This window comes from Centroberyx gerrardi, chromosome 18 (assembly GCF_048128805.1).
Source record: "Centroberyx gerrardi isolate f3 chromosome 18, fCenGer3.hap1.cur.20231027, whole genome shotgun sequence".
NCBI lineage: Eukaryota > Metazoa > Chordata > Actinopteri > Beryciformes > Berycidae > Centroberyx > Centroberyx gerrardi.
This window is the reverse complement of record NC_136014.1, coordinates 20701681-20712948: the sequence shown is the minus strand read 5'-3', so window position 1 is coordinate 20712948 and position 11268 is coordinate 20701681. Positions and strand designations below refer to the sequence as shown.

Below are 11268 nucleotides of genomic sequence, written 5' to 3'. Positions count from 1 at the left end.
TCTGTCGCGCATATGCTGCCTCATCGTTCTCCTGTAGCACCAGAAAAAACATTAAAACATTAAATTAAAGTGAGTAGTGGCTCTGACGGGAACTCTGCGGGCGCAGATTCCGCGCGGGCCTGTGTGCTATTTTATGAAACTTGGAAAAAATGTAACATATACTCAGGAGCAGGAATCCTATTGTAATTGCTGGAGATCCTATAATTAGGGTTAGGGTTAGTATGTATGTAGCTATGTAGTTCGGAATTGCATGTGAGTGAGTGAGTTCGAAAGGAATGGCAAAACTGATTGTACAATGTCTTTATTCATGATGCATGCATGTAAAAATAATTAACCTTAAAGGGATGGAAAACTCAAATCATGATTTGATTGCATGTGCTATGATTTAAGATATTTTTAAATCAGTTTTGCCACACTTCTCGGGTTCATTTATTCCGAAATGGCATAGAAAACAACTCGGGAGACTTAATTCAGTCGGTAAACGTAATCCATCACTGTAAGAAGAGAAAGATACCGCTTCTGGGACACTCAACACAGATTTCTGCATTTTCCTTTCCAAAATTAATCTTTCAACCTAGCTAACGTTCTCGGCGATTACGTTAGGACCCACCTGCTGTCAATTGAAACTACAAAGGCATCACTGCCCACCTATAAGGCACCTGAGTGAACATTAGTTTGTGCCTGTAACTATGGCAATCAGGCAACCAGCCGGCTAGCCTAACCTAGCATAACAATGATTATATACAGTATTTAGCATCACACCAGTCAGGTAGCCATCCATTTACAATAAAATAACAATAATGAGAATACTCTTATTGCAAAAAAAAACAAGGGGCGATTTCTTGACCGTTATCACAGATCTGTGACAGTTACTTTCCCCACAATATAAGCCAATGACATTAACTAGTTTGCATAGATGCAGACTTTTGTCTTAAAAAACACATTTACAAAGACCGCCGCTACAACAGAACACACCCAGGCTTAGCTAAGGGTCTTATCTAAATGTGTAAGAGGGGCCATTGTGTTTAAAGATTGTACAAACGTGTTGAAACAGGATAAGTAGAGAGATGAGAAAGGAGACGATGTCTTGATACTCGGGTGTTCTTCCTGTCTGCCTGAGAATGTGACAGACGCTGATAATAAATGCCAACGTCTCCCCCTAGTGACGAACACTGTTACACATTAGCCAGTAAATGCTATATAGCAGGGGTACTCAAACTTTTTTATCCAAGGTCCACTTATGAATTTTACATAAGTTCAATGGTCCGGAACAATGCCAGTAAAACGCACTGACATAAATCAACGTCCATAACTTGTCCATAACATAACTTAAACATAGCTTTAAGTAGCCTACACACATTCAATAGTACAGTATGGTGGCTTGAATCAGTAGGAGAAATGGCTGTTTGCCTGTAACCAATGCCTTGAACCTGGGCACAAAATGTGTGATTGCCAGGCGGAGGCACTGACCCAAGTGTTCATTTGTCAAACTGCTGTGGTAGGAGTTTTTTCACAATGTTCATCGTGGAAAATCCAGTTTCACGTCGATATGTGGAACCAAACATGGTGAGCACATGAATGGCCACCTTCTGAAGGTGGGGAACATTAGCTGCAGTAACGCAAAACTATCATTGCACTAAAAATATATATATATATTTTTCCATCTAATGTATTAAAATGATATTCTTACATTGTACTAAAAATATAATTTCAGTTCATTTTAAGGTGTACTTTAATTACTGAGTACACCAAAGCTACTACATTTCCAAAAATACAATGTGTTGAGTGTGTTTTAAGTATATTTCTAGAACTTTTCACTGTAGGTAGGTCATTGTAGGTATGGCAATGGAAATGTATGTTTTGTTGTTCGCACTAGGGTTCAACCTTATTCACTATTCCCAATTGATAGTCTCTTCGCCAATGTGAAACCTGCTACTAAAAATCTGGATGTGATGTCTGAAGCGTCAATGAACAAGTAAAAACGCTTTCTCAGTCTTGCTTAATTGAGTTAATTGTTGAAGTTAAATATTGCATTATTTTTCTTGTCTATTGCTGACCTTAAGAAAGTTGTTCCTGCTTTTATTTTGTCTACACATTTTGCTACGCAAGGATGTGAGAAACGTCCCTTGGGTTGTAGAACCTCCTTGGTTGTTGCATGTGTTACTTACGTAGAATATGTTAGACCCCTAATTGTTCAGAAATTGAAGTCAAACACTAAAGATGAGGTTTAGAAAGACAAAGTTTAAAGATGACCAGACCGCCACGGCCCCAGGCTTTGGAGTGCTCTGGCTGAGGAGAAGTTACTTCTTTAAAATGACTTTCCAAAACAAACTTTTACAAACAAGTTTTGCTGTAAGTTCTTTCCATTCTATTTTTGTTTGTTCTATGTGTAACCTTGTAATTCATGCCAAGCATTGCATTGTTTACCTTATTTACTACCGACCGAACTACAAATCAATCCGGACCGGAACTTGTCACATTAGACATTAATGTAACCTTAGTTAATGTAGGAATATATTTTCTTGTGTCCGACGCATTGTGTGATTGAACGTGCATATATTTACTTGTGTGCGCGAGCACATGTGTGACACACTTTGCAGTTAACCATCCTTGATTTTTACTTTCACGGAGCCGCTTGTGTGTGTGTTTGTGTGTGCCGCGCGCCCATCGTCAGTTTCTGTGGATGCGTTCACTCTGGTCCAGTCACACAAAGTGTAATGTCATTTCTATGACAACGAATTGTCACGGTCAGTCAGAGGCCCGGGACCTGCTAACATTATTGCTATTCCACATATCGATGTGAGTCTGGATTTTCCAAGATGAACATTGTGAAAAACTCCTACCACAGCAGTTTGACCAATGAACACTTGGGTCAGTGCCTCTGCCTGGCAGTCACACCTTTTGTGCCCAGGTTCAAGGCATTGGTTACAGGCAAACTGATTCAAGCCACCATACTGTACTACTGAATGTGTGTACTTTAAGTTATGTTTATGTTATGTTATGGAGTGCATTTTACTGGCATTGTTCCGGACCATTGAACTTATGTAAAATTCATAAGTGGACCTTCAATAAAAAAGTTTGAGTACCCCTGAGCTATACTGTTCAAGGGGCTATAGACGCTATATCTCTGTGTGCTGTTATCTACACACTGATGTGCCAGCATTTATAGACCAAAACCAAATATTCCAAGTTTCAATGGATGCTGTATTTATTTTCTGGCATTACCTTAACTGGAATTATAAAATGCAAAATGATCTATTCTTAATGTCGTAAGAATTATATTACTGTTGTTAATGTGGCATAATTGATAAGATGATGTGCACATAGATGTGCCAGCATTTATAATTCTTGACATGTCATTATTTCAGCACTCCAAACAATAAGTCAAAGCAGTTTTGAGTTTGCAAAATCACCTTGAAATATTTTGCCAGAAATTATCATTCTGAAAGCCGCCCGGAACCAGCTGTAAAAGAATGCATAAACAAATGGATTGATCATTGAATTTGACATTCCAAGCCATGCAACTGTTTCACTCACAGGAGCTGGTGTTGAATAATTATTCAAAGGTAGAAGGGTGAGAGAAAGAAAGAAAGGAGTCCAACAGATCAGAAAAATTCCCATAACGATAGCCAGAGTTTTTGTGGCCTTTCTCTCCTTCTTACTGACAGATGCTCCAGACTTTATGCTCTGACAGTTTGTGTTCTGGATGCTACGTGCCTGTCTCTGTGCCACCAGGAAAATCTTTAGGTAGATACTGAGCATTGCAATTCCCGGGAGGAAAAATGAGAAAAAATTTGTCATAACGAGTGCAATTGGAAAAATAATTGTAAAACACGTAATGTCACATTTTCCACGAATAACTCCCAGAATTGTTATGACTAGTCCAACTAGGACAGAAACACTCCAGTTCACCAGGATCATGACCCCAGCAACATGAACATTTATTTTAGTTCTATATCTCAAAGGCTGACACACTGCATAATATCTGTCAACAGAAATACAACATAAGTTCAGAATAGAAGATACACACAGCGAAGTATTAATGCTAAGCTGTATCTTACAAAGTATATCTTCAATATACCAGCATTTGGTTGGAGAGTATTCCATGCTGAAAGGCAAACTTACAGCCCCTACAATGAAGTCAGACACAGCCAGAGAGAGGATGAGGTAGTTAGTTGGAGTGTGGAGCTGTTTGAAGTAAATGATGGAAGTAATTACAAGAAGGTTTCCACATATTGTGAGAACACATATTGAGCCAAAGAAAATGTATAACAATACACGTACTATAAAAGGGGCGATTGCCATTATGCACGTACCTGTACCTGATACATCACAGACACGTATGTCCTTAAACAAATCGGTCTTGTTTAATTCAGATTCCATGCTTCCTGGTTCCTGCAATTCTGATAACAGTGTATTCAGTTTTCCATAATTGATCACTAATACTGAGACAATTGCATTCACAATAATATTTCTATGAGCAAGAATACAATTCCAACAATATCAGTTTACGATCAGTCATTTTCAGTTTGTTTTAGCACTCCATAAAAATCCATACCATGCCTGTTAACCCCTCCAGATGGTTCATGCATCTGTGTTGATGTGAATCTTTGCTCTCTGTCCCACTGAGCAGTACCTTTGGATTTGACTTCCATATTTATTAATCCCTAGCTTATTACCATAATTAATAAAATATTCGGTTGACCAATCAGATGTGGGGAAACTATGTGTTTTGTTTGCATGAGATGCCATAACAACAGATGATGACAAGAAGATATGATGAGTAATTATGCACTCATTATGTGTGTGTGTGCGTTTGTGTGTGTGTGTCCCCAAAACCCATAAAAAATTCTAATGATGCTTTTTTTCTTTTCTTTTTTATATACTGAACAAAAATATAAACGCAACACTTTTGGTTTTGCTCCTATTTTTCATGAGTTGAAATAAAAGATCGATATATTTTTGTTCAGTGTATTATTATTATTATTATCTTACAGTTATTATTTTAGAGTTTTTTTACATTCAAGATTACAAAGCAATCACAACACAATCATCATATCATTGTAGTTTGGGCCAATACCTCTCCACAGGCATCAGAAACGGGGCAAAGGCAAGTAAAATACTTAAGGCCGTATGCATCCACTGAAGAATGCCTAAACGGAAACGTGCGTACGCACACCTGCACGCAATTTCCCCTTTATAAATCACAATTAACTTGAAATGTTGCGCACATGCACAAGCCTCATACTCCGCTCCTTAACTCCCAAAATTAACCGTAGATGGTTAATGAAACGCCCTGAATGAATACTGATGTGTATGTAAATGTGCTTGTCATTCCATGCTCTGTGTGACAAAATGGCAAAGCCGGAGCCAGAAGTAAAAGAGAAATGTCCCCGGCGGCCTCAGTTCGGGCAACACCAACCAGAAACAGTTTGTTGAGTGGCAACATGTCACAGCAGCAGTGAATGCTGCCAGCTCCGAGAGCCGGACTAAAAATACAAAATAAATTGTCCGATATAAAGGTTGATGACAAGAAGCGCATTGCTGCGCAGCGACAGTTGTGTCAGCGCCACCAGCGGGAAGAGGAGACACCGGAGGTCTCTCCTTTTGAATGTTTCACCTCGGTAACGGGGGAAACCCTATTTAGTGGTATTTTGCCAGAAAAACGGAACCACGCACTCAACATTTCACATTCATTTGATTTGAATAAAACGCATAGACAAGTTCTGTATTCTGGTTTTCTGACTCGGGGGATCAGACATTGTGCGAACGGAGTGAACAGCTGGCTGAAGACGACGGCTTTGCGCTTGGCACCGGCGTCTCCAATGCGCCCTGTGCGCCATAACGCATCATTATTTATTACCTTGAGACATCCAGTCAAATTGCTTAACACCTTGAATTTGTCGGATTTAATTGTGACAAATTGGGTCTCTGCTAAAAGACTGTAATGTACTTACTTGAGACTAATTCACACCATGTCAGCCTATAATGACATAGATGCTTTTTGGACAAAGGATCGCCTTTCACACTAAAGCAACAAAGACGCTCTTTAGTTGTAGCCTATAGACATTCTTCCGACAAGGACTATTATTATTAGAGGGGTTTCTAAGTTGATGTGGAGTCAGCCTGGAAGTTAACTGAGTGTAAAGGCCATTTTTTGCTTTATTTTACTACTTTGTGCCATCTCGTCGTCGTTTCCCACTGTCTCCAAAATGTGCGCATGCATGAGTCAAAGTTTCCGTGGCGGTGCGCACATTTCCACGCCAAGTTTGTTTTTATAAATCCGAAAATATGCGTGAAAAGTGGTGCAATTTTCAGGCCGGTTTTGTGCGCACGCAATGTTTTATAAATGAGGCCCCAGAAGACAGAGAAAACATAACCAAGTCAAACAAAAATGTGTCAAAGATAAGATTTACACCCGATGAGCTGAGGAAGAGACATTTGGCAACTAGAATAACAGCCAAGGACAGGGCCAATGAATTCCCCGGTGAGATGTACGAGGATGAAGGGCTTCTGTTCTGTAAGGTGTGTCAGCACTCGGTGGACTACCTGAGGAGACAGACCGTGTTGGAGCATTTCAGATCTCTGAAACACAAAAACAGAAAGTAAGGTAAGCAGCACTTTTATTTACATTCTTAACTTACTTAGATTTTGTTTAATTTTGTTGTTAATTATGTATAAGTTCAGTTGGCAAGATGTTGAATGCTACAGAAACTGAGATACATTTTTATTTTATTTAGCTAGCTAGTAGAGCGTATAGTTGTGAGTGAGTGAGTGTATATAGTGAGTGAATAGTGGCTGTATAGTAGGCCTAACTTAAGTAATTTACATAGTTTATGACATGCTTGGGTGGAAAGCTAGCTCTCTCACAGGATGGTGCTGGGTTTTGTAGTTTTCAATCTATTCTGTGACAGGGCTAGGTGGAAAGGTGTGTGGTGTGGATGGGAAAGGGAGTGGGGGGTAGGCTTGTGTGTGTGTGTGTGTGTGTGTGTGTGTGTGTGTGTGCGCGTGTGTTTGTGTGCATGTGCGCCAGGTCACTGGATACTGTTGTATCCTTTAACCATCTAAATATGGTGGAAGCGTGGAAGTAACAAAAATAATAAATCAAACACTGAATCAAATTAAATGGTGGATTGAATAAAATGTTATCGTATTAAATGTATAAAATAAAATCAATAAAATTAAATGTTAAATCAAATAAAACGCAATTAAATTAGATATTGAAGTGTTAAAACACTACCAAATTAAATGATTGCACAGTTATGAAATTTCAACACCACTTTATTTGATTCAATAGTGGTTTCACCATGTGTCATTCAAACTGTCTCGACCATCACCATCTCCTACCATGGTCCTTGCAAGTGATTTTGATGTAGGTGCTGAAAGCAGCACTGAATTAAACATGGTAGCATGGGCGTCGCAGCTATTATATGAGGGACAAGTCCCACCCACTTTTTAAAATTATTAGTTTAGAACCCCCCACTTTCACCATGTTTTTACCATGTCGAAAATCAGTGCATCGGTCTATCCACTCGGCTCTTTTCAGAGCGCTGTGTCAGTGCTTCATTATCAAATCCATTCCGCTTGCTTATTGAGAGAATGCCCAAATCAATGAAATTCCATACCACGTTTTCACTGCTACCTTGCACCCAGGCAGATTCTCACATAGTACGCACACACATACACACGAGCGCGCCGCTAACGTTAGCTAGTCATTGATTCCCGGATGCCAGGTAGCTGAGTTAAGGCCCATTCACACTTAAAGCGACAACTATAAAGATAACTATAAACTATAACGATATGCTGTCGCTCAAGCATTCACACTACAACGATATCAGCGCCGAATATTCAGAGAAAAAATGGAGCATGATTACTTTACCGACGTGCTTTTATTTTACTTGCTCGCTAAAGTAAATAACGACATAGCCGAAGGATTTGGGTTCATGCATTGCCGCAAAAGAGAGAGGAAATGGCAGATAATAATGCTCGTTTATGGCGCTTTCATAACATTATTGTGCTTTGTTTATATGAGAGCTAATGGTACTAATGGTCACCAAGTGAAGCTATTCATTTCTTTACCAGTAGGTGACTCTGCACACCACATCTAGCCTATTGACTTACAAGCGTACGCTCTCCGCCGCTAGGGCCTCCTACTACTCAGATCTTATTAACACTAATAAAAATAACCCGAAGTTTCTATTTGACACGGTAGCAAAACTTACTCGTAAACCCTCCCCTGTAGCGAGCTCTCAATTTACCGCGAATGACTTTCTTAATTTCTTCAATCACAAAATTGACTCTATTAGAGATGAAATTAGCAATTCTTTACCCACCGAGGGCGTTGATCCCTCTCCTAATCGTGCATTAGCTGCAATAGAGACCACCGCCGTACTCTCGCAATTTGAGACTGTCTCCTTAGACACCTTCTCTAAATTAGTACTTTCCTCTAAATCCACAACCAGCTTATCTGACCCTCTTCCTGCTAAATTGGTTAAGGAACTTCTCCCAATATTAGGCCCCTCCCTACTCAATATCATTAACACCTCTCTCTCCTCTGGCATTGTGCCCTCGTCCTTCAAATCAGCCATAATTAAACCTCTGCTCAAAAAATCCAACCTTGATCCGGATGATCTTAATAACTTTAGACCAATCTCCAATCTCCCCTTCCTCTCTAAAGTCTTGGAAAGAATAGTTTCTACCCAACTAACTGACTACCTCTCGTGGAATAGTCTCTTTGAACCCTTTCAATCTGGCTTTAGGTCTCTACATAGCACTGAGACTGCTCTCACAAAAGTGGTAAACGACCTACTCCTCGCCTCAGATTCCGATTCTTCTTCTGTTCTTATCTTACTTGATTTGAGTGCGGCATTTGATACAGTCGATCATAATATTCTCTTAAACCGCCTAGCGAGCGACGTTGGCATCCGCGACTCTGCGCTTTCCTGGCTAAATTCCTACCTATCTGACAGAACACATTGTGTCTCACATAAAAATACTATATCTGATTACTCTAAAGTTAACTTTGGCGTACCGCAGGGCTCCGTGCTCGGACCTTTGCTTTTCTCCATTTACATGCTACCTCTTGGTGAAATCTTCCGCAGTTATGGTATTAAATTTCACTGTTACGCGGACAATACTCAAATTTACATACCAATTAGACCTGACGACCGCTTACAACTTTCAAACCTAGAATTATGCCTAATCGCTGTCACCAATTGGATGTCACTAAACTTCTTGCGACTAAACGCCAACAAAACTGAGATGCTAGTTGTTGGCCCAAAAACCCAACTACCTCTTGTTTCAGACCTTACTCTAAATTTTGGGGATTGCTTAATTACCCAGAGTCCCACAGTTAAAAACCTTGGCGTTACGTTCGACTCAGCTCTCTCATTCGATGCTCACATTAAGGAAATCACTAAGATAGCATTTTTCCATCTTCGTAATATCTCGAAAATTCGCTCCCTACTAAACACGGCGGATGCTGAAACCTTAATTCATGCTTTTGTTTCATCAAGACTCGATTATTGTAATGTTTTTAACTGTAGTATTAAAAAACTACAACTTGTGCAAAATGCTGCTGCCAGAATACTAACCAGAACTAGAAAATTTGACCACATTACTCCTATCCTAACCTCCCTTCACTGGCTCCCAATTCAAGCCAGATCTGACTTTAAGGTGCTTCTGTTAGCTTATAAATCGTTACATGGGCTTGCACCATCATATCTATCCGACCTCATCATCCCTTATATTCCATCTCGTGCCCTCCGTTCGCAGGACGCTGGCTACCTTATTGTCCCTAGAATCAAGAAAAAATCAGCAGGCAGTAGAGCTTTCTCCTACCGAGCTCCCTATCTCTGGAACCAGCTACCTCTTACAGTCAGGGAAGCTAATTCTGTCGAAATCTTCAAATCTAGACTCAAAACCTATCTTTTCTCGCAATCTTACGACCTACCTTAGCACCGCTGGCCTGGGCTCGTCACAGTCTTCTCTCTTACCCTAGCCTAGACAGTATTTATATAGAAATTTGCCGTTGGGAACATAAGCATAGGGATGCCCTCTGGCTACACTGTGTCTAATCACTTCCTATCTGCTGTCTGTATGAGCGTGTCTGTGCCCAAATACGTCCGGGTCTTGTGCTGCTTCTGCACAGCTCTGTGTGTGTGTGTGTGTGTGTGCGCGGCTGGTTTTCTCCTCCCTTTCTCAGATTCCTCTGACCCTGATGATCTTCGGTGCTGGCCTTAGTCCCATCCCTGACGCTGCTCCCACCTGGATCTCTCTCTCTCCGTGTGTTCGTTGTCTTTGTGTGTACCTGTCTCCTCCCCCTTTCTCAGACCCCGGTGCAGTGCAGTGGTCGCCAGTGCATGCCTTAGTCCCATCCCTACTGCCGCTCCCACCCGATGTGCCCTGACTCCGTGTGTTCTGTGTGCAGCTGTCTTCTCTCCCCTTCCTCAGACTCCGGTCCAGCGCTCCACCTGCCAGTGGACAGGTGTTGCTCCGGCCGGTCGTCGGCGCCGGCCTTGGTCCTGCTCCCACCCAACGTGTCTGTCTTATGTTCTGCTGCTGCTGCTTCTCCCCTTACTCTCTCCCCCCTTCAGACTCCGGTGCAGTCCAGTGGTCGTCAGCGCCGGCCTCGGTCCCTTCCCACATCCCTGATACTGCTGCCCCCTGTGTGTCTCTGACCCTGTGTGTTCTGTTTGCAGCTGTTTCCCCCCTTCTTCTTACGTGTGTGTGTGTCTGGGTGTGTTGTGTGTGTGTACGCGGCTTCCTCTCTCTCCTCCTCTCTGACTCCAGGTCAGTGTTCTACCTGGCAGTGACGGGTGCTGCCCTGGCTCTTCGTCGTCAGTGCTGCCTTGCTCTTCCTTTCCGCTGCTCCCTCCTGGACGCTGATTTACGACTGCTGCCCTCGCTCCTTTACTGCTGGCCTCAGCCCCCCCTCACCGCCTCAGCCCGCCCAAGGTTTCTTCCAAATTTTTTCCTGGGAGTTTTTCCTTGTGTGCATTTAGGGTCTAAGGCTGGGGTGCCGGGTAGGTTAGGCTATATAGAATAGGTAGATTGTTTGTCTCGCTAAATCTGCTCCTACCTACCTTGTGTTTTTCATCATGCTGTCCTACAAAATTTTGTTTACCACTGATTGTGTTTAGTTAGACCTAGCTAGACACATTCTCTGTAAAGCCCTCTGAGACATGCTTGTGATAAAGGGCTATATAAATAAATAAATAAACTTGACATCTACTGTGGATCAAAGAGTAAAGTCTCCTGTAGACCATG

General features: G+C 41.5%; 1 protein-coding gene across 1 annotated transcript; it reads right to left on the bottom strand.

Annotated features, from left to right (window-relative positions):
* Window positions 1-3384: 3384 nt before the first annotated feature.
* On the bottom strand, window positions 3385-4305 carry LOC139923438 (trace amine-associated receptor 4-like). The gene has a single exon (XM_071914230.2). It carries the CDS (start codon window positions 4303-4305, stop codon window positions 3385-3387), a length of 921 nt encoding a protein of 306 aa, XP_071770331.2.
* Window positions 4306-11268: the final 6963 nt, after the last annotated feature.

Excerpts from the sequence above, each read along its gene's own strand:
- LOC139923438 (XM_071914230.2), bottom strand. The coding sequence starts at position 4,305 with ATGGCAATCGCCCCTTTTATAGTACGTGTATTGTTATACATTTTCTTT.